The sequence below is a fragment of the Cebidichthys violaceus genome, unplaced genomic scaffold (genome assembly GCF_023349555.1).
Source record: "Cebidichthys violaceus isolate CVI_PGR_0920_01 unplaced genomic scaffold, fCebVio1.0.p SCAF_1, whole genome shotgun sequence".
Classification (NCBI taxonomy): Eukaryota; Metazoa; Chordata; class Actinopteri; order Perciformes; family Stichaeidae; genus Cebidichthys; species Cebidichthys violaceus.
This window is the reverse complement of record NW_027176262.1, coordinates 19,919,325-19,942,765: the sequence shown is the minus strand read 5'-3', so window position 1 is coordinate 19,942,765 and position 23,441 is coordinate 19,919,325. Positions and strand designations below refer to the sequence as shown.

Below are 23,441 nucleotides of genomic sequence, written 5' to 3'. Positions count from 1 at the left end.
CGATTATGAAAGTTTGGAAACTTCGAAAGGAAGATGAGTAAAATGAAATTGTTATGTTATATGTTCCACATTATGACTTATGACCGCAATGTATGCCATAATACAAAGAATTCTTTGTATTATGGCATACATTGCGGCCTCTTCACTGTAATTATACTGCATCAGAATATATTAATATAAACGTCCTGTAGGAATGACTCCATTCAAGGCGCATCAAATGATTGTATAACTCACACCACACTTTTTTAACATATATTTTTTGAATCTGTGCTATACTTCATGATTGTGCCTCCACATATTTGGACGCATGAATGATACATTCTGTGCACACATGCTGCCAGTCAAGAGATGTCCATTGTTTGGGTGAAAGTGGTCATTTTCACATCATTGTAACGCACTCAGACACATTAAAGAGATGAACTGCAGCGTCCCCGAGGGGACCACCCACTTAGCAGAGTTTGGTCACTTTTGGTCAACATCTCTTCATCCCACCGAGGCGACTCAGTGGCATCGATGGGTTGGTTTTGATCCTGCGGGATATCAGCAGCTCGTATATTCCCTGGGTTTGATTTCTCTGAATGTGTCTGAGGTCCTAAAAGACAGGCGGCTATTAACAGTCCTTTCGGTTTAAAACGCTTCGGTCTGGTGTTATCAGATATAGTGACGCACGGTGTTGCTGCAGACAGCCGGGCAGATGTGAGCTTCAGTGCCCCCTAAAGTCTGTAATGGGTACATACAGTGTATGGGTATGTAGTTCATAATAAACACAGTTTTTCTCTATCACACACACCTTTCTGTCTGCTTTTTCTAAAAATGCATTCATCAAGTACAGTATATAGTTCAGACCACTAAGGAAATAGGTTACTGTATGTTAACTTTTACAAGTGTTTTTAACTTCTTTTTTTTTTTTTTTTTTACATTTTTATGCACAAAACCTAATTTTCTTTCCTTCATTCTATGCCTCCACTCTGTGCAGGTGTAATGCGCATATAGGGTTATGACTAAAAACATCCATTTCAGTATTTGTCTGCCTATGCAATGTCGTCGAAAAACAGCTGTAACCTACTATCAAATCAGTTTAGCATGCGACTCATTATTCGGTTTTACAGACACTGAGCCAGACCAGACACTCATCCATTGCATGTTAAATGGACTCTAACAAAACATGAGATTACGCTTCACAACGGGCCGAGGCACAAGCTTGAACATGCTTCTGTGGAAACGTCTTCCCTTACTTTCAGCACTCTTGCCCTTTCTTGTTGAGTTTCTGGGTGTTGGGCTGGTTAGGGCTTAAACGTCATTAAGCTCACCATTGTATGGCGTAATGACTGTGAATGTGCTCGCAGGCCAAAGGCTACAGATTTCAGAGGAAACCTGCAGCGGCGTATTCTGAGTCAGAGTTCGGTCAGTGCTGTGGAGATAGTTTGCGCAGATGAACTCTTACTGTACATGATGTGCTTTCAGATTCATTCACTCACAAGTGAAGAGGATGCCATTAATAAACAGGATTTTACTTTAATATAGTTCCTTGTATAAATACAGTGCAATGAGTTGATGAAAAGGAAGGTGGAGACAAGGCCTGGTCTTTTGTCTGGGCTGGTTGTTTCCACCAGACACATTTTGGATTCTGTGACACTTAAATAAGTTAAGAACCAGCATTGAACTATCCAGATAGAGTGTCAGTGTTTTCCCCTCTCCCCTTATGCCCATTGGCTTAGAAGTGACATCGACGTCCCTCCTCAAATAACTTCAGTGGACATTTTTTTACGAGAGAATCTTTTAAGCAGACAACTCCTCAGAGGGCCTCTGCTGCTGCTGCTGCAGGCGTCATCATACACCAAAGCTGGGCATGTTTTCTCTCTTTGTGTCCCCTCTCAGCTTTCGTGTAAGATAACAAGGAGACGATGCATGACTGTACACGGCAGCGAGACACCGCATTCGCATCACCGTTTACAGCGCCTTGTCGAAACGCTCAAGAATGTATGCACGCATAGAACCAGAAACCTGCAGTTAAACCAAAAAAATGTCATCCCCGATGGGAGCCCGACTCTTCAAATGAGCTTGGGCTTCCTCCACCTCTTGGAGCAAGTCCTTGCAGGTTGACTGAGGGGCAAATCCAGACACGCTAGTGAAGGAGAGAGCGACTGAACTCACATCAATAATTCCTGCAGCCTTTTTCTTTTTACCCCGATGCACCTATTTTTGGCAGGGGAGATAGACAAATATTGTATTAATAACATTTATTTCGCAACAAGAAAATAGTCGTTGACAGCTAAGGTGTTGCTCTAATTAAAGGGCAGATTAAATGACATAGGGACTAAAACAAAAGTAAATTTCAGGGTAGATGCAATTGCAAAAGAAAGCAAGAAGGCCTCTGGCAATGGCTCACCTTGTTGAGCCAGTAGGTTGAGTCGACTGCACAATATATAATCGTCCTTTCTACAGCCATCAAAGAAAGACAAACACACCTTCGACGTTGCGACACGTCTCTCTATAAACCATTTCCTGTTCCCATTCGATCTATCGACGGCTCTATGCATCGCCGAGGAAATGCAAACACTTGCACACTGCACCCAGTCGGTTAATCAGTACGGTGACAACGAGCTTTATTTGGTTCACTGACGATTCCGGTCCCAAAGTAGCTTCCATCAAATTATGGTTTTAACTATATAAAATAAATACAGAATGAGAATACATTTGAAAATAAAAAAAACAATCTCATCCAAATCTACAGTGTATATTTTGTGACAATTATAAGAAGGGCTTTTTTCATAAGTGAATAAAAAACAAATTGAAGCCAGTATCATTTTCAAAGGCACTTAGAATTTGTTTGCTCAAATATTTATTTGATAACAAAGTGCTCTTGTTTAAGCAGATGGCAAAAAAAAATACAAAACTACTTTTTAACTCACCAACCTAAAAATTCTGTTTAGTTTCTGCTGAGAGGTTTTATTGCCTCTACAGTCCACGGCTGCTGATCTCTTATCTCTTGGAGAGAAGTCGAGAGGGCGTGTATCGTTCTAAAGGGGACTAAACCCATTTTACTGGGCGATGAAGTGGTTGGTATTACAGTATGACAGCACAGGTATAATGCACTGATGGGAGAAGAAGACCACTGTGGACCACACACGCTGAAAGTCAGGATTTCTTCTGGTACCGAGAGCGGCTGTTTGCTGAGGATGCGTGATGCTTGCGGTGGTTGGTGGCTTTCACTTCCCTTGTCTGAAAACAGTGGAAGAAGGTAAGCAATAAAACATGTTCAACAGAGTCCTCTTATGTGTTGAAGCAAGCGACGAATCCATTCGAAATTGATACTCACAGACGGTGCATCGAGAAGTACGAGACCACACGAGCCGGTATTACCCCCCACGTGTTCCCGCACACCTACGAAGAGGAACGGGCGGGATTGGTTGTTCTGTATTGGAATGGCGACACATTTAATGGCCGGAAAACACAAACAGCCTTTACAAAGTGCTCACAGTACAGCTGATGGTTGAGTCTGTCCAGAGAGAGGAGGATTTTCTGCTCTTCCAATGAAATGGCCGTGAGTCCCTGCTGTTGGCTGCGCCGCTGCGCTGTGCCAGGCCTCTGTGTTTGGGCTGTTTCCACGGCAGCCACAATGTCCGTTTCCTCCAGCATGCCTCCAGCACGTCCTTGGGCCAGGTGTGACTGGGCCGCACTCACCAAACCTGAGCGCACAGTCAAAGTCACTTTAAAGGCTTTCATTTATTGTGGCTTTTAATGCATTTATGTGTAAAAATAAAAGATGCGCTGTTATCGTTCTCATTGTCTAGTGTCCCTGTTGTATTGAAAACAGACTATTCATTTTACTTTTATGAACTTTTGGGTACGTTGGGTTCTTTTTGGCTAAAAAGCGTAAACACAAAGACACAGTGAACACTATACCTTCATATGGAAAGGCCATGTTGTAAGTACTGGGAAACGGTCTGACTGGCTCCGTAGTCTGTCTTGTTGGCTACACAGAACAAACAAAACATTTATAAGTCTTAGATGAACCTGAAATAATAGCCATGTAGCCTATAGTACACTGCAAAAAAAAAAAAAAAAAAAATCTCGGTGATGGGCACGAAGCTCAAAGAACAGGTAGAGCGAGTTGTAAACAAAAACATTACGCATCAACGCTTATTTTTTGTAAAACCCTGACAGCTCAAGTTCATCCGGAAAGTCTCGTCTTGGGAAGCATAAATCGTGGCGTCTCGTCAGTTTTCAAACACTAAGGACGGCGTGAAAGGGACTGCAAAAAAAAAACTGATTCAACAAGTTCAAACACACCCATTTAGTGATCTTCAGCGATTATTCTCGCTCTTCTTCCCCACGGGGCGCCTGCATGCACGTACCTGAGAGGGCGGAGGAAGCCTCCTGTTCCCTGAGCCGGGAGGCTGTCTGCTCTGCTCCACGCAGGGTTTCCTCACGACTCGCCCGTCGTCCTGGGCCTGTTGTCGAAGCATGTTTTTTGCTGAAAGAAGATGTATTAACTGGAATCATTAAAAACACAAACACACACACACACACACACACAGACACACACACACACACACACACACACACACACACACACACACACACACACACACAATTACATCAAGATACAGTAAATGATAATTATGTGGTGAGCTCAGGCTCTGTGGTCTTCTAAAGAGGATGCATAACAAAATAGTTTCCGTCTTTAGCCTGCAATAAAGATGACTGAAAATCACAAGAGACGACGATAAGCTTGTGAATAACTGCATGTGACCATTATCATTTTTTTTTGTCAATATGCAAAAAAAAAAATTCCACTTCATAATATTGCCCTGCAATTGTTCTTTTCTCGTTCTGTTTGTCCTGCCAAAAGTGATGTATGTGATAAAGTGTAGATATGTTAAGAAGCTCAGATTAAGTATTATTTATAAGTGATTGCATTAAAAGTACATTTTTAGTATTCTTTGATGCATTGGAAACATGTGGCTTTAAAGCCAATGCAAATTATGAAGAATGGCTTTCCAGTGAAAAGGGATCTCTTGGGACATTGGCAGTCAAACGAACATCACGCGGCTCATTCGGTGTGTTTTTCTTTCAACGTGATTAGGAGGAGAGATAAAAAGACGGATCCAAAGGATCACTGCGAATGTTACTGTGTGCTAAGGATACAGCATAAAAGAGAGCAGCGAAGTTTGATAGCTAACTGTTAGAAACTGTATGTCAATCCAAATGACACATCTCCTCAGACTTATAAGCCTGAGCTGTGTGAGAGGCTGCCAGCTGAAATATATTTTACCCTCCTTGGCGGCTAAGGCACTGCGGACCCCGTGCCAGAGCTGTGAGATCTCCTCATCCGTGGGAGTGCAGTTTAAACAGAGGCCTTTGTCACTGCACACCATCCCTCTTCTTCTGCCGCTGCAGCCCTGAGTTTCCTGATGGCCTGAGCTGGGCGTGCCCTTCGTGTTGCCCTTTGAGTGGGCGCACGGGGGTGGCATTGGTGTGTACATAACAGCGCTATCTGTTCTCACTACGTCACGCGTGTGAGGTGAGCAAAAGCCTTCTGAGTCGTCCTTGTGCTGCTCAGCCAGAGCTTGTTTACAGTTGACACCGGCACCATCCACGCCATATGGAGCCTTAGCCGCGCTCGCCGTCTTTTCCCATTCCATCCTCGGGGGTGGGCGGGGCACCATGATCTTCCCTTGGGTTTTGGCGATCTGACTCACCTCGGTGGCAGATTGAGGTCGTATGACAGTGCCCTTTCTAGTCCGCGAGGAAACAGGACCCCCTCCAGCTCGGGCGGAGCGCTCTCTCCGGGGGACCCTGGGGCCACCGGACCTGGTGCCGCTCCGTGGCACCTTGACCTCGTCTGCACGTTCTTGGGGCAAGCTGACTTGAACCCCAACATCTGCCCACGCTTGCTTTGTAAAGTGATAACCGGCGGAGGCTGGAGGGGTCATGCCGGGTCCGGGCTTGGAGGCCCCTGAGACTGTAGTGAGACTTAGCTGGTGGTCCTCTGAGTTGTTATTTGAGAGAGAGAGATTGGAAGACTTGCCCTTCATCTGTTTCATTGTGTTCTGCTCTTGGTCCTCTTCCTCCACATGTACCTCGTCAAACCAACGCAGCTTCTTTTTCGCGGCGTCCTTGCCCTCCACACCCTTAGCTTTGGTCCTGGTCAATTCAACGCTGTCTCTGATCGCTAAGGCTACTTGTTTTGCAAAAGTCAAATGTCCCGGGCCAAACACACGCGCAGTATCTCCCGACACATATTTGGATGTTTTTTTGAGAATTCCTTTAATGAACCGGACTTCACACACCGAATGAGAGGCCCTCACAGAAACAGGCACGTTTTGAGCTTCCTCCTCAGGACACTTAAGGCACTGAAGAGCGTCTGACTGAATGTTCGACAAGCATGAGCGCTGCAGCGATGCTGCATTAATGGGCTTCTCAGTTTGGGGCTCTGAGTTTGACACCTTATTGAGGTTGTTTATGGAAGCACTAGGCTCTTTCTGCGATGAAAGATTGTGGTTTTCTTTCCCTGTTTGCTGAAGAGTTCCCTCTCGTGATGCATTATCTGTCACGCTATCGTTCAAGAAAATATTGGGCTTTGGGGGAGGCCCAAACAAAATGTCTTCGCTGTTGCCATTTTGAGCAGACAAAAGGATTTCTGTGGCTGACTGATGTTTTAATTGTCTGTCATCATGGACCCCGTTCTGCCTGAGTCCTAACAGAGCCTCCTGTTTAGGACATGAAGAGTCAAGTGCTGCGTTGCCGGGGGCCACTCTGTTTGTATGGATGACGTTGGGACTGTTTTGTGAGTTTAGCTCAAAGTGCTCCGGGCCTTCACTAACAGTTTCACAAAGAGTGAATAAGTTGCAGTTGTGCGGAGTGGGCTGGGTCTGCGGTTTAGGTGTGAACCCCCACGAAGCTTTGGAAACGTCTATCTTATAGTCGGGCCCTTCAGAGTCCGCTTGTTTTTTCTGCTCAGGTTCAGGCCGTTTTCTTGACTGGGCTAAGTCATCACCAAGAAGCATCATGGCTGAGAAAGAAGTTAGGTCTGACGTTGGACACAAATCGTTTTGCTTTCTCGGGTCTGGATGGGGCTTCTCTGAGTCGAGCAGGAATGGCAAATAGGAATACTGTAGATTTTTTGTGCTGTGGTCCTCGTTCTCTAAGCTGTCCTTACTTGAAACGCTTTCAGAATTGCAGCAATCAGACAGTTGGCTGTCCTGCAATATAGAAACAAAAGAGAGGGGGTGATGAATAGAACATCATAATATGATTTACATCTTCCATATACAGTTAATACAGGGGTGGAACACAGATCTAAAATATCAGTTGTTTTTGTTTGAGGAGGAGAGAGTGGAAAAGAGAAAGCCAGTGTTTCCGGTGCAGGAAAGGGATTGTGTCACACTGCTGCCCCCCAGGGGTCTTCTTGTGTAAGGTCACATACACAAAAACACATTTGAATTGCCCAAGATGGAAGCCGAGTGAGTACTTCAACATCATCAATAACAAAGACGTCTTGATGAATTGTAGTCTGATTACAGCACAGAGACTCTTCTAAGCAATCTTTTAGCAGCTTGATGAACAGTATTTTTTTTTTTCATAACTTAAACTTTAAACCAGTTAAAAGGAAACATCTCTTGTTGTTATGGTGAGCAAAGTGCTGCTGAGTGCATGTCAATTTCATACATACAATATGAAAAGAGTGAGGTATGTGTGTTAGAGACAAAGCAGGGGAAGGAAGAAATGACATAAATAACTTTTTTTTAAAAATATGAATTCCAATACTTTAAAAAACAACCAGGGGTGAAATAACACTTTGTTTCCTCCACATTGAAATGAAACAACCAACACACCTGAGGACTGCGATCGTGTTGCTTCTCTTGTGTCTTTTCACTTGGTGGACTGCTCTTGGAGCAGGTCATGCTCTGCTCCTGGAGCAGTTTGGTGTAGGCCTCCACAGCAGAGAGCGCCTGGCGGTGAGAGGGTTTAGAAACGGTGGGCGGCTTAGGAGAAGGAGTGCAGCTTCTTTAAGAGAAAACAGAACAATATGAACACAACGTGTGACTACTCCCGCCATTAAAAAAAAAATCAGATCAGACTTTATTTTTGTACCTGCTAATGTTAAAGTTGCCCGACAAGAAAGAGGACCTCTGGGTGAATGAACTCGAGGAGCCTCGAATTTGATTGAGCGCATCTTCAATATTTGGGACATTTCGTCTAACGGCTAGAACACCACAAAGGAAAGCATAGAAACAAAGCGTTAGGACTGTCGGTGTGTTACGCCTCGGTTCTAGGAGGCACGTGTTAGATAGGTCACTGACATTGCCTGCGTCTCTGAGAAGGGGGTAAATGGGCTCTTTGGAAGCGCTCGGTTGCATCCTGGACTCGCTGCCTGCGTTGCTTCAGGATGTTCTCGATCAGCTGCTGCTCCTGCACGTCCCGCTGCTTCTGTCTTTCCTCCAGAGCCCTGAGCCACGAAAAGAGACATTTCAACGGATTAAATGCAGACCGGCCAACGTTTTCGATACAGAAACCCGAGTCCGCTCATCGAGGTATATTTCAATACAGTCATCAATAAATTAAAGCTTCCACTCAAGACTGGGCTCAGAGGAAGCCGATGATAATATCGGGTCAATCAAGTTCAGCATTACTGGGGTTTTTAAATGATAATCACCGTCAACAAGAGCAGTGTACATTTATAAACGGCGCCGAGAACGGGAATACAAATATTTACAATTTAGATGACTTTTCTATTAAAATAAACAGATTCTTTATATTTTCTTTATTTATAAATGCATTAAAGTTTGGGCTCCAACATTTTATATGAAGGCATTCGATTTGAGACTGATAAGGTACAGGTAAGGTAACACAATCATGCACATTGGAGAGTTGTTACTTTAAATATGAGAAACATACCAAAGCACTCCTTGTTTACATTGGCATGAAAGGAAGCAATGAAATATCTCCTTTACTTCACAATCAAAACAGTTACGTCGGTGTGGTGCAAGAATTGATCTTCAATTTAAAGTCAAGGTTTTTGTTTCTGCTCATCTGATACTACTGAAAAATACTTAAAATTGTTGTAAAATTGGCAGTATTTTGGTTACCAGCATCAGTGTGCTGATGTACAAGAATGTTATATTGCATTTCATGTTGATTAATAAACTCTGAACGTCTGTACAAGTTTGATCAGTGCATCAAGACAGATTTCTGTTGGACTAAGAATAAATAACAAATCAGTTTTGCTTCTTTCACAGACATGTTTTATGTTCCTTAGTGGTTTACCCACATTATATTTCAGGAATAATGATCACCTGCCTCTGTAAAACCACAATAAATCTGACCTCCACCCACGTCTATCCTGGCATGAACCTACTCTTTCTATAGCTCTTAGTTTAAAAGCAGCAACACTCACTTTTAGCTCCTGCTGATAAACCCAAATGTAGACGTTATTTATACCTGTACGGGACTTGAGTAGCTTTAGTTGTCAGAGAGGTGACGCTTCAGTCACAGTTACAGCCTCTGAGCCAACAGATCTATTTACAGGTCTAGACTGCAAAATCCTGTCAACACCACCCGCCCCTCAAAGGAGCTAAGCCCAGGACAGAAGCATAAGCTGCTGTCCAGGAGGTGCATACAGAACAGCAGAGCAGCATCTGCTTCCAGGAAGTGATGGAAGACTTTTGATTTCCAAGGAACTGGTTCTCTGGGCAGGTTCAGGCTGCAGACTGAGATGACACAAAAAATAAAAACAACGATGCATAATTAACACTTGAACTGACCTCCTGCGTCGGTTGGTTTCCAGGGAGAACTTGCGGGCTCGGGATCTGCACAACTTTTGCTCTTCAACCAAAAGTTGTCTCTCATCTTGGAGGCCTCCATCGGCTCCCAGCCAGGAATTTCTGGAAGTGAGCGGCTAAGGAGAGCGAGTAGATATGTGTCACCTCCATGTAACGCTAACCTTCGACTTGAGAGCATGAAAACTGATTCACTTTGTGTTCTACAGGCTGGTCGACAGTGGTGGAAAGTAACTAAGTACATGTACAATTTTGAGGTACTTTCATTGAGTATTTCCATCTTATGCTATACTTCTACTCCATTTCAAAGGGAAATATCGTTGCCTACTTTTTAATCCACTGCATTCATTTGATTTACAAGTTACTTTCCAGATAATTAATACAAAATATAATTAACAAATAAATTATGATGTATTATTATGAATAAAGATACTATTGATCCCATAGTGAAATTCACAAGCTCCAAGGAAGTATGTATATATATATATATATATATATATATATATATATACATAGTGAGAAATAAGCCACTTTTATCGGCTGCAACATTACTGTAACGTACACATTAATACATCAACAGTTATAATCTATTAGCCTAATATTATATACGTTATTATGAAAAGGACCATTCTGCACACTAAGCATTTCACTCTGGGTACTTTGACTAGGCTAGTTATCGATTTTAGCTTTAATACATTTGTAAAAGTATTACTTTTAACGTTACTTGTAACATAGTATTTCTACACTACGTTCCTGTGATATTGCTACTTTTACTTAGTTTCTCTACGTTAACACAGGTGTAACTACTTAAGTTGGACGTGTAATACACGTTTCTATAACAACGTGACGTGAGGAGGATACGAGTGGTAGAAGAAGGTGCCCTGAACATCTTGCATCCTCCGAGGCTGCAGATCCCGGTTGACACCGGACAGACATGCAGGTGCAGCTTCCTGCAAAGCTGCTGCTCGCGTGCCTTGGCGGGTCCCTTCTTTTAGCTGACGTAAGCGGTCCTTCGTTCAAACTCCTTCAACCCTTTTCGGGACGAAGATAAACATGCGAAGGAAATGATTGAATCCACATCTCAGCAACTTGTCCTCAAGAGCGGCAGCCTCTTCTGTCGTTTAAAAGACGTCAGACATAACACGGCTAAGTTCAGACTTCTCGCTGCTTCATCTGAGTCTGTCTGTGTACAGTCGCCCCTCCATGATAGCAACCGAAGACGCAGCTCCTTGACAACGGGGACGGTGGTAGTACCCGCCATGTCCAACAGAAGGCGCGGGCTCAAGACGTGCATTGTTGCCTTCAGGAACACCTAGAAGTGTCGTAAAATATACATATCCACAGCAGAATAAATACACGAAAATAAAGGGGTTAAGAAAAGTAGCAAAGAGGACAAATACAAAGAGTGTTGGTATTAGGTTCAGACCAGGAACAGGCTCAGTGTGTGTAAAAGGAGGCTGCATTTGAATATTTTATCCATGAATACTTGTTTTATTAAAACAGTTAAACCCTTTTACATGTAAATCGGCAAATAAAATGTATCCTACCGTAAAAAATAAAGATACGCCTTGGCCTAATGTATGAAATGAACCGAAGTCAAATAATACATCTGAAAGATTTACAGTTTAAACATGTTTCCAGCCATGACCTCGAGCTATGCGTATTCAAATATATATTTGATGAACTATGGCCGATCGACACTTTCATTATCATTTTATCTGCATATAGCCATCATTGTTTCTGCATAGCTTATATCTGCTCGGGGATGGTGCCCCTCATTAAATACAAAGGTGCGTTGTTATGACCTGTTACATTTGATGGCACCACGAGTTAAGAGGATTTAGGGAAACCTTTCCTGCAGATTGTTTATGCTGTTAAATAGACGGGGTTACTCCATTATTGAATCTATTTTCAGTGTGGCAAACGCCACATGGAGTGTTAATGGTGCACTTTCCTGCAGCTTGCACACGCTACTATATAGTATGTAATTAAACCATCTCCTAATCCTCCGCCTCAAATTGTAACACTAAGGCATTAAATCCTCTATTAGTTTGACAAAGTGCTTTGATATCTTGTTCTTTAAGCAAACTGGACACATTTGTGGAAAACGACGGAAATGAGACTGAGATATAACCAAGTTATATAATCCCCAAAACAGGGACTTAATGTACTCGACAAATGCTAATATTCTACGTTATAAAACACAACTAAAAAGCTGTTAGGAAACCGCCCACTGGCCGCGCAGAGGCAGCGCCGTCAGCATCCCAAGGTGGGACGCAGGGTAGCGGCGGTCAGACAGGTGGTCAAGAGGCGGAGATGAGTCGGGTATAAATGGGCTGCAGCTGGACGCTTTGAGACGTATAGTTACGGATTTCTACTGCGACCTAATGAAGTGAAAGTGAAGTTATTTGGCGCATCAGTCTCCTGTGAGGTGAGTGGAGCATCCTGTCAGACTTTTTTTTGATTTACATTTGACATGTCGATAATGAAATCGATGCCCCATTTCCAACAATCAGTTGAGAAATGTCGGTGTTTGGTGAGGCTTTTACAGAAATGCTTCAGGCCCCTGATATTCCTAAAATAAACAGTATGACAGTACTCTGTGATCTCATCCTGCAGTGTCCCATTTTCCAAATGTCCTAGTGTGCCTGTCCTTGTCATGTACACACTGGTGTCTTCTTCTCTGCATGAGGGAGCACACGTGACAAATAACACATCTTTTTTTGTTTCCAGTTACTGTAAATGTTTAGTGTTAATATGCATAAGCACACAGCTCACCAAACAACGTTAATTGCAGAATATATATATATTTTGAATCATTAAAGTAGTATTGTTACTGTCAGTTTGTCACTCCATCTTGTCACAGCAATTTTTGTTTTGTTTTGCTTTTTTATCTGTCATGATGAGGAAGAGCAGCAGAACAAAAACAACAAGGCATTCTCATAAATCCTGGGAGATAAATCCACATGGAGCAGCTACCTATGCCATTTTAAAAGGCAAACAACAACAAAAAAACTACGTTATTGATCCATTTTATTTATTTTCACACCGTCCCTGGCTGAACAGCATTTTCATTTCATCTCGTCTCAGCTGATATAGACTCTATGCCAAAGAGGAATAATTTGTCTGTATTAGAACTTTCTGTATATCCTGCGAGCGCTCATCAAATAGCTCAGTTATGTAAAATCTTATTAACACTAATTAGGATTGAATGAAGGGACGTCATCATCTATCATCATCTGTGCTGAATTAGCTCCTAAGATAACCAAGTTATTCAAATGTATTTACTGAGCAGAAAGTAGATTTACTTGTTTCACAATGACGCAAAACATATTACTGTTAGAGATAGTCACTGTTGTATTAGTCGTATCAGTAAATCAAGTTTGCCACTGAACACTTGATGACATAGTTGTGTTTTACATGATAGTTGACCAATTGCAATTTATGTTCTAATATAAAACGTATCTGGTGAACTATCATGCAGAGGCTGGACAGTTCCAGGCCATGAAATGAAGGAGAGCAGACGACGAGTCTGTGGGTGGTGTCACACATGTAGTGCGAGTTATAATTCAGCCGAGACCAGCTGTCCATCCCACACTGATCCCCATTCAGTCCTTAGGTCATTTCTGTCTTATTCCCAAGGCCTTTTTTTTGTGGAACAATAGATTGAGCTGATGTTACTTTACCGAAACAAGTAGACTTATTAAAGGGGGACATATCATGAAAAAAGACATAGAACATAGAACTGGGTATCTGGGGTGACAACCAGCTCACAAACTGAAATAAGACAACCCAGGCAGTTTTTTATTGGCTGCAGAACATATGCGATAACTTCCTGTGTCACATGCAGGCTCATTCGAACATACCGCCCCCATCTGAGTATCTCCACCCACGGTTTGAGTACTACCTTTACAAAGGAGGCGTCACGCGTCATATGATTGAGGTAAAACACATGCGCAGTAAAAATTCAATCTGCACTTGCCCAAAGGCTCACTCGCTGGCACACAAGAGTCATAAAAAGTCATGTATATGTTCTGTCAGGCCGAGCGCAACCAAAGAGCATCCTTTATTTATAGCACCGCCTTCTGTAACCTTCCAACAACGCAGCTCCAGTTACACTGCGCATGTGTCATAGTCCGTAGGTTGTCCCAGCCTTCATTTAAGAGGCCTTGTACCAATGTAAGCCATATTCTTCTCACAAGCCAATCAGAGCAGACTGGGCTTTTTGGGAGGGGGGCTTAAAGAGACAGGGGCTGAAACGGAGCGTTTCAGACAGTGGGTGTATACGGGTATGTTCAGACAGACAGTATGAGAAAAATATACGTCTTTTGTTAACATAAAAGCATGCAAACATGTTCGAGCAGAAAACTGAAACACAATATTGAACCAGAAAATAAGCACATGTCCCCTTTAAAGTTAAATGTTACTTAACCAGAAATTTGTGTGATTAGGATTTGAGAGTGAAATTTGAGTATTCTGGCAAACATGAATACATTTACACAGATAAGGTCTTCAGCCACATGTTAACCTGTGTTTAGGTGGAGGAATGAAGGGAGAGCCATGATGCTGCGGCAACTTGGGGCCAAACCCCGGCGACAAGTCTTTCGGGGAGCCGGTTACCTGTATCACGCTCAACCCTCCTCCTGCCTTTCCACGGCGGAGGAACTTTTCTTAGACGCCGCAGAATACGGCAACGCTCCTGAAGTGAGGCGGATGCTCGAGGAGCTGCCGCACCTCGACGTCAACTGCGTGAACTACATGGGCCAGAATGCACTGCAGCTGGCGGTTGCCAATGAGCATCTAGAGGTGACTAAGCTCCTACTTGGGAAGGAGGACCTCTCTAGAATAGGAGATGCCCTGCTGTTAGCCATCAGTAAAGGCTACATCCGTATAGTGGACGCCATACTGAGCCACCAGGCCTTTGCAGACGGAGAGAGGCTGACCAACAGACCCAGCCAGGCGGACACACACGATGACTTCTTTGCCTATGACGAGGATGGCACGCGCTTCTCCCAAGACATCACTCCAATCATCCTGGCCTCCCAGTGCCATGAATATGAAATCGTGCATATACTTCTCATGAAGGGGGCCCGGGTGGAGCGGCCCCATGACTACTTCTGCCAGTGCAGGACCTGCAGCGAGCAGCAGAGGCGTGACTCGTTCAGCCATTCGCAATCCCGCATCAACGCGTATAAATGTCTGGCCAGCCCGGCGTATCTGTCCCTCTCCAATGAAGACCCAGTGATGGCGGCACTGGAGCTGAGCAACGAGCTCGCAGTACTGGCCAACATTGAGAAGGAGTTCAAGGTACTTAGTGCAATGCGCCTTATTTAATACTCAAATCACATGTTCGATTAAAAGACTGCTGGCCGCAGTTATGATAGGATTTTAGTTTGTTTTTGTGCCATTGGTGATTCATAAAAGTATATGAATAAGGAGTTGTTGCCTTTGTCTGTTATAGAATGATTACAAGAAGCTATCCATGCAGTGCAAAGACTTTGTGGTGGGAGTCCTGGATTTGTGTCGAAACACAGAGGAAGTGAAGGCCATCTTAAACGGGGACAGTGAATCATGTCAAAGCTCTGAGACCTTGGGCAGGCAAAACCTTATGAGGTTAAAACTTGCAATAAAATATGAAGTTAAAAAGGTAAGCATGTGAGAAAGGCACTTTCATTTTTTTTGTAAGGATTAGAATTGATATTTAACCGTGTGTTTTTAAAAAAAATAATCCTTCTCCCTTGCTCTCCATCTCTCTCTCACACACACACACACACACACACACACACACACACACACACACACACACTGTCAATGGGGCAGTTTGTGGCACATCCAAACTGCCAACAGCAACTCCTCTCCATCTGGTACGAAAATTTATCGGGACTACGTCAGCAAACCACGGCAGTTAAAAACCTTCTTGTCCTCGGTGTAGCTGCTGGGTTGCCTGTTCTGTCCTTTATATACTGGATAGCCCCATCAAGTAAGGTGAGTTCCTTAAAAAAGCCGTACATTGTTTCAAGTTAAAGGGGAAAATTCTGCGCCTTTAAATGTGGTTGTCTAATCAGTGTAGATCAGAGGTCTTCAACAGGGGGTCTGCGACCCCTAGGGGGTTCGCGGGAGTACTGCAGGGGGTCGTGACATTTTTGGTTGATTAGACAATTTTTCATATTTTTAATTTTTTTTCCCAAACATGAATCTGTCCATTATTTTACTAGTTCAGTATTGTATGCAAGATACCAGGTATGTTTATGCATGGCAATGGCACTAATAGGCCATCACTCATTTTTCGTTTCCACATTTATGTTTAAAATAAAAACGTCAATTTGAATAGCTTGTATACATGATTATCATGCAATTGACAGACAATGTTGATATTGGCATTGGTATCAGTTGACAAGGTGTGTTTATAAATGGCAGTGGCTCTGCCACTCTGCTCCCTGTACCTTGCACATGTTTAAAATGAAATATATGAACTTGTGTATTATTTGAATAGCTTAGTATTGAATGCACAATAACAAGGTATGTGTATACATGGCACTAGGTCCTGTTTAATACAAAACACAATTTTATACAATATATATATAGTAGGGGGTCCCTGCTCCATCTCTATCAGTTTGGGGGTCCTAGGTCTGACAAACGTTGAAGACCCCTGGTGTGGATGGTAAATGATTTGAGGCAGTACATTCCTTACTGCGTGCTTTACAGTATTAAGTCAGAGATTGGAGTTCGCAGCTGCAAACTCTTTTGTACTTCTTGCACCCAGCGCCGTTATTTGACGTGACAGTGATTTAGTTGGCGGTAGGTAGAGCTGCAGGCTGCCATCTCACCTCGGATGTCTGATGGCAGATAGAGGGCGCCCAACGCGTTCTCATTCAAGCCTGTAGCATTCTGACGCTGTGCCAGACCCTTTGGCGGGACTTTCTAACAAGCTGGGTAGCGCAGCGCACCGTGTCGCAGTCAACGCATGCTTAGGTTTTGGCAACAGGTTTACGATAAACATCATGGCTAGGCTTAACATAACTAAGCTATGCAAAACTTAAACAACATAATAGAATTATAGGAAAACTGGTCACAAACACTGATAAGGCCTACTGATTACAAGCCCTGTGTTTGTTTGACTCGCCCTCAGATACACCCGAGGGTCCCCCATTTGGACGCAGAGTACATCAAAACTTAGAGAGTTTTGTGTTAAAAGTAACTGGCAGAGAACCCACGAAGAACGAATATAGTGATGTTATAGTTCTGCAGAAACCTCAGCGTCCTGGGAACAACATGAACTAGGTCACTTCTACATGAGACAAACACATCTCCCATCAGCCAAGCAAACAAATAACAAAATATCATAAATCATACTCGATATGACTGGGACAGACCGGAGAAAAAGGCTGCTACACTCCGTTAGCAACGTGCTACCTACGAACATGCAGCATGAAAAAGCACGAGCGCCTGACGGAGATTACGGACATAGTTTCCATTTCTCTCCCCGGTAAACCATCGCAGAGATATTCAGCTTCGAACACAAAAAGTCACACAGCTTTCATCGAATATTGTACTTACTTTTGGTCGAATCTCAGCGAAAAAATGGAATATCTCCGTACTTCCAACGCATGTTTGTCCAGCTGCTGGTGCTCCGTGTGAATCCGTTCGATTCGTGTCTCTCCGACACTCCTCGGATTCTTGGGAGGGTTGGAAGCTCAGCAAATCAGATTTCAGAGCTGGACCTTTTTGAGCTTTATTGGCTAATAGTGCTGTCAATCATCTAGCTTTCAATTCCAGGCAATTCTATTGGCTCCTACGGTTCGAAGGATGTCTCAATGGTGAAAATCGGAGAGGGGGGGGCTGAGATACAGCCCTGAACAGAGAGTCGAAGCAGGATTTGACCTTAAACTAAATAACTAAAAAGGGCATAGAAAGAGCTTAAAACACTCAAAAAAGGTCCAATCTTCGGTCTATTGATTCAATGAACATCATGAGTGATACATAGAAGTGATATAGAGTGTTTTTGAATTTTAAAAATACTTTTTTATTCAAATATTGGAGTATTTGATCAGTTTTCTAATTTGAAATGCTCTATATTTCATAAATGTTTCACTGTATCTATGTATAGCTGTGTATATAGAGCCTATATCAGTTGTTCTAAGAGCCCAGCATATTAAAAGTCTTGGATACCCATACTTTCCAAAAAACAATACCCTAAAAGTGCTGTTTTTCAAGATCGAGCTTTTGAGTTTTCCAAGTTCTGCTGTGTTCCATCCTTATCTTATGTGAACCAGTAACATGTATTCTGATAGTTCCATGATTTTTCTCATCTCAAAAATATATAAAAAAAGTTTTTATTTTTATTTTTATTTTTTTTTTTATACAATTAATTAGGTATTTCTTATCTTTATTCGAGCTGAGGCCTGCAAATAGGCCTCGTTTATTAACCACACTGTCTATCCCATCCCCGGCTCCTGTTGTGCACATTTCAAAGTGTCCTTGAGCAAGACACTAAACCCCAAGCTGCTCCCCGGGCGCTTCACAGCAGCCCACTGCTCCTAAATGCTTAGGATGGGTTAAATGCAGAGGTGAATATTCATGTATATGCAGGTGACATTGACATTTTTTGAAAGTTTCCGTCAATACAGCACTCGCTGAGGAATTTATTGCTTCAAATGACTACATCCACCATCAACACTAATTGGACATCCACATACAAGGGAACATATTTTCCATTTAATAGTTTGGTTCTGCATTCATTCAACACTTTCAACACGTTTAACAGAGCTAAAATTAAAAATGTGGCTCCGTGTCTGCTGGACGTTTAAATAGGCCAATGTTAGCCACAAAAAACGTTATAAGGCAATAATATGTTGTGGCTGTTTTCGGGGTTTGTCAGCTTGTTGTGGAGCTGCAAGATAAATGAAGTTTTAACAAACTTAATTAGCCGGTAACATGATGTCTGAAAGCTCTCTCAGAGCCATGATTTGGATGACTGGTTTAGATACTGTTGGTTATGCTGCTGCCATCTGCTTTATAGAAGACTGTCTCATGTTTTGGTCTGAAGTTTTGAATTAATCTCTTACTGTGTGCAAAGCTGATGTGCTGTCAGAGGCTGTAAAATGATTTAGTGCAGCTCCAAATCATGTTTGTTCTGTTTGCCATTCTTTGACTTCTCCGTCAGTTGGGGAAACTCATGTGTGGACCTTTCCTGAAGTTTGTGGCCCATGCAGCCTCCTTCATGATGTTTCTTTGCCTGCTGGTCCTGAACGCGGCAGACCGTTTCGGGGGAACGTCGCTGCTGCCCAACATGACCACCCACGACCACCCCTCACAACTGTTTCGTATGAAGACCACCTCTTTCACCTGGATGGAGATTCTCATCATATCCTGGGTCATAGGTCATGAGCATTAAAGCCCCTTCCCCACACACACACACACACACACACACACCATATCCCATGCCCACTCTTTCACAACTACTAGCTGTTGAAACCTTTTCTATGACGTTAGCATATCTTTTTCGTAATGGTAATTTATTCCTCTCCCATCTTTCTGACACTCCCACACTTTTACAATTACACCACTCAGCTCTGCGCACAGGGTCAAGGATGTGACATGTCATTGATGCGTTCTAAATCTCCAAACATCTATCACGCAAGGAAATTGCCCCTCATAGGTAATTATGTATTCCTACCACGTGTGCCACAATAAATCAGAGCAGTAAAGACTTTCCAAAGACGAAAAAATGGCAAGGTGACACTTTCACTTATCTCTGCAGGCGAGGCTTTGGAGCCATTTATCACACTCGCTTTGCCAGTATACAGCGTCAGTAAATTCTATGTGATTTGACTAGCAATTCATGTAATCATGTTTACATGTGTTCACGTCACATCAGCCATTATTTCATTGGAGAGAGAAGCAGTGTGACCGTAGACCAAATGTGTGATTTTCTTTGTTTATTCCTACAGGGAAGATCTGGGAAGAATGTAAAGATATTTGGTCGCAGGACATCCGGGAATACATCTCAGAGCCCTGGAACCTTCTTGACTTTAGTATTTTGGCTATTTTTATGACCTCTTTCATCGCCAGATTAATGGCTTTCTGGCATGCATATTCTGCCCAGTGTTATGTTGACAAGCACCACACTGACCTGTTCAACATGACCTTGCCCTCTGAGATACAGTACTTCCAGCTGGGTAAGTGTTTACCAAAGAATACACTATTATTATAATAGTAGTGTTTCAGTAGATTGTTTTTCTATTCATATAAAACATTTTTATTAAAGAGGATCTCTTGATTCAGACTTCCATTTTAGGTTGCATCAGAGTTACACTGGGTATTGATTTTTTTTTTATTTCTCCCCCATAATTTTAGGCAGTGAACAAACAAATCATTATAATAATTTTTGTGTATGGTATCATCACAGCCTTTTCCGACTACTTGATTTTCTGGCTAATTCATCATCAAAACACCCAGGCTAAATGTTATTCCCTGTATGAGTTCTATAGGCAGGTAGTGATCTAAATAGAGTGAAAGTTTACAGCATGAAAACGGTCACATTCAGCGTCTGTCTATTTTCAGCCCGAATCAACTGGATGCCCTCAGACCCGCAGCTTATTTCTGAGGGCCTCTACGCAATCGCAGTTGTGCTCAGTTTCTCCCGCATTGCATACATCCTGCCCGCCAATGAGAGCTTCGGGCCGTTGCAGATCTCACTGGGAAGAACAGTAAAAGACATCTTTAAGTTCATGGTGATTTTCATAACGGTTTTCGTGGCTTTCATGGTGGGAATGTTCAATCTGTACTCGTACTACCTCGGAGCCAAGCACAACGATGCCTTCACAACGTGAGTGTTGACTACACACTGTTACCTGAAAAAGCTTTGAAAATGTTCTAAATGTTTTCCAGTTGTGCCTTTGGATACAATCTGTGTCGAATTATAAGGACGTAATTGGTTGCACTCCACATATTTAATTCCCGTTTCTCTATTCCTCCAGGCTTGAAGAGAGTTTCAAAACGTTGTTTTGGGCCATCTTCGGCTTGTCGGAAGTGAAATCAGTGGTCATTAACATCGACCATAAGTTCATTGAGAATATTGGCTATGTTCTGTATGGGGTGTACAACATCATCATGGTGATCGTCTTGCTCAATATGCTCATTGCCATGTTCAACAGCTCCTTCCAGGAAATAGAGGTACGCCTTAACAATCCATAAATAAGTATTCATTTTTGTGACTCAAACACTAGTCGCGATGATAATGACCATTTTGTTGTCGGACCATAACAATAACTAGAATTTTAATTGACAGAAAATGCCAACAGATGTTATGATTCACTGCTGATTTATGCCAAAGTTTCACGTTTCAGTTCAGCTTTGTGCGTGTGCCGTATTTGGTTTACACAGTAGTATTGCAGATTTAATGATTACGTGTAGATTAGATGATGGATGTTGCACAGTAGAAATGCAATCTGCAAAACGTCCTGTTGACAAATGTCTCCCCTGGTTCTTACCGTTTCCTCTCTGCGGGTGCAGGATGACGCTGATGTCGAGTGGAAGTTTGCCAGAGCAAAGCTGTGGTTCTCGTACTTCGAGCACGGTGGGACGCTGCCTGTCCCCTTCAACCTGGTACCCAGCCCCACGTCTGTCATGTCCCTCTTGCTGGGGATAAAGGAATTTCTCTGGGATGTACCTAAAGGCAAAAGCCAGGAAAATTCAAACGATGAGATGGAACTCAACAAGGTGAGGCATCCGCTGCTGACACAGATGATAATTCAAGCAATGAAAAGACCAAAATCCTTTTGGTGGGTGGAAATGAATGGCTGGAGACATATGTAATTAGTCTGGTAAAAGATCTACAAGGCCCTCTTGTGTCACATTTAGAAGTTGCAGGTGTGAGAGTGTTCCTTGAAAGCATGATTTAAAGGTGCTTCTTCTCTTTTTTTGTTGTTGTTGTTTCTCATGTTAGCTGAGGCAACAGGAAGATCTGAGTGTGGAAGCGTCGCTTTGTCCAACCCGTCACCAAGTAAAGCAATTTTTCCCTAATGATGAGTAACCTGTTAATAACTGCGCTGTTGAGTCTTAGACATATAGTGGGAATAGATAATGCAATACCTGATATCTAGAGGACACTTTTAGGTGCTAAAAAAATAGTCAGATAATCAAACATGCTCATTAAACAAGTTGGCAGCTGTTTTTTTTTACCTCATCGGGTTAAGACTGAAATCCTCTTTTCCTAATCACAGACTATAATGAATCGCCTCATCAAAAGATACATCTTAAAAGCACAGAGAGATAAAGACAATGATGAAATAAATGAAGGTGAGTTTAACAGATTTTCTGGATAAAGTGCTTTTTCTTGTCCGGATCACCGAATTATGAAACAGTTTTTGTTTTTTTTCTACGTCGCCCCACTTGCTGTCCCACAGGTGAACTGAAGGAGATCAAACAGGACATCTCCAGTCTCCGCTACGAGCTGCTGGAGAGGGCCAACCACGACACGGAGATGCTGGCCAAGCTCATCAGCCAACTGGGAGAAGTTATGTATGTTCGGCAGAGAGAAGAGAAGAAGGATGAGCTGGCTGTACTGTCTTAAAAACGCTTTAAAAAGATTAGAGATGACATGACACGCTGCACATTAATGAGGCATTTCAGTCAAAGTCAAAAGGCCATTAGCCACAGACATATTTTTTGGACACAAGCAACTGATTATTTCAAATAAGAAAATGGTTGAAATCCTTGATTTCAACCACCCCAAGTGTAAATGTATCTAAGGGAACTCATTGAATTCTCTTTGTCCCTGTGTCTGTTCAGTTAATCACATAGTGGCACTAATGGATTTTTTTTTTTTAATCTTGCTATACAAATATGCACTAATGACTGCTAACATATGTTGGGTCTGCCGGCTACCAGCTGTTTATGTGGTTTGATTTTGAGGCGATCCTTTTCCATCTGGAGTAGAAAAGCAATTCAAATAAATATACATAAAAAAAGAAACATATGTTTGGATGTGTCAGGTTCATAAGTCAGACGTAACGTACAAATAAACGAAGAATTGTTGATAATTACTCCCCTCAGAGCGTTCTGTGAACCTCAAGTTATGAGAGGTACGTTAAAATCAATCAACAGGACTATGGTTTAAATTTTTTCAAACAGGACATTAACTTTTAGATTGTTTTAATGTGCGTTTTATTAGAATCTTGATCACTAAACCATAATATAATAAAAATGTGCCGATTATCTTCACGTCATGGAATACAGAGCTTTATGAGTTTTTAAAAAACAGCAGATGGTGCCGTTCTCTCTCGCTCTCTCTCTCTCTCTTTGTCTCTTTGTCTCTCTCTCGCTCTCTTTGTCGCTCTCTCCCTCCCTTCCTTCCTTCGTGTGAAGCAAGACAACTGTCTGAGAACAGTCTGACCTGTCAGGTAAGACAAACAGCTCACCTCCATCTTCGGTCGGGCCAGGAGTGTAAATGCTGAAACCACATTCAAGTCCCTGAACAGATACCGTGAAGCATTTATACCGAGGAAAACTGCACAAAGGCACAACAGCAACACTGATAAAAAAAAAACTAAAAAAAACAACATACTGGCTATAAGATGAACAGTGTGGGGCCACAAAAAATGCATTCACCATTAAGTGTCTGCAATATTAGAAATGTGATTAAAACGTACCAGA

The 23,441-nt window shown here is 42.5% G+C and overlaps 2 protein-coding genes across 2 annotated transcripts; one reads left to right on the top strand and one right to left on the bottom strand.

The window, feature by feature from the left end:
* Positions 1–1,778: 1,778 nt before the first annotated feature.
* Positions 1,779–17,482, bottom strand: cep126 (centrosomal protein 126). The gene is made up of 12 exons (XM_068714020.1): positions 17,343–17,482; positions 10,647–11,097; positions 9,771–9,890; positions 8,310–8,455; positions 8,101–8,212; positions 7,842–8,013; positions 5,279–7,208; positions 4,359–4,477; positions 3,907–3,976; positions 3,480–3,689; positions 3,320–3,384; positions 1,779–3,222 (listed from the first exon to the last, which is right to left on the bottom strand). Exons 2-12 carry the CDS (start codon positions 10,679–10,681, stop codon positions 3,139–3,141), a joined length of 3,063 nt encoding a protein of 1,020 aa, XP_068570121.1. The 5' UTR covers positions 10,682–11,097; positions 17,343–17,482; the 3' UTR covers positions 1,779–3,138.
* trpc6b (transient receptor potential cation channel, subfamily C, member 6b) lies at positions 12,053–23,010 on the top strand. The gene is made up of 12 exons (XM_068714053.1): positions 12,053–12,216; positions 14,324–15,092; positions 15,247–15,432; positions 15,606–15,770; positions 18,949–19,165; positions 19,736–19,963; positions 20,349–20,613; positions 20,765–20,960; positions 21,300–21,506; positions 21,733–21,789; positions 22,010–22,085; positions 22,193–23,010. Exons 2-12 carry the CDS (start codon positions 14,346–14,348, stop codon positions 22,357–22,359), a joined length of 2,511 nt encoding a protein of 836 aa, XP_068570154.1. The 5' UTR covers positions 12,053–12,216; positions 14,324–14,345; the 3' UTR covers positions 22,360–23,010.
* The last annotated feature ends 431 nt before the right edge of the window (positions 23,011–23,441 follow it).

Bases quoted from the DNA above. Each gene is read 5' to 3' on its own strand.
- cep126 (XM_068714020.1), bottom strand. From the start codon at position 10,681: ATGCAAGATGTTCAGGGCACCTTCTTCTACCACTC. The intron at 4,478-5,278 runs GTAAAATATATT...ATCTTCTTTCAG, and splicing joins TGCCTTAGCCGCCAAGGAGG to CAAAAAACATGCTTCGACAA. The intron at 3,977-4,358 runs GTACGTGCATGC...TGTTCTGTGTAG, and splicing joins GGCTTCCTCCGCCCTCTCAG to CCAACAAGACAGACTACGGA.
- trpc6b (XM_068714053.1), top strand. From the start codon at position 14,346: ATGATGCTGCGGCAACTTGGGGCCAAACCCCGGCGACAAGTCTTTCGG. The intron at 15,093-15,246 runs GTACTTAGTGCA...TGTCTGTTATAG, and splicing joins ACATTGAGAAGGAGTTCAAG to AATGATTACAAGAAGCTATC. The intron at 22,086-22,192 runs GTGAGTTTAACA...GCTGTCCCACAG, and splicing joins CAATGATGAAATAAATGAAG to GTGAACTGAAGGAGATCAAA.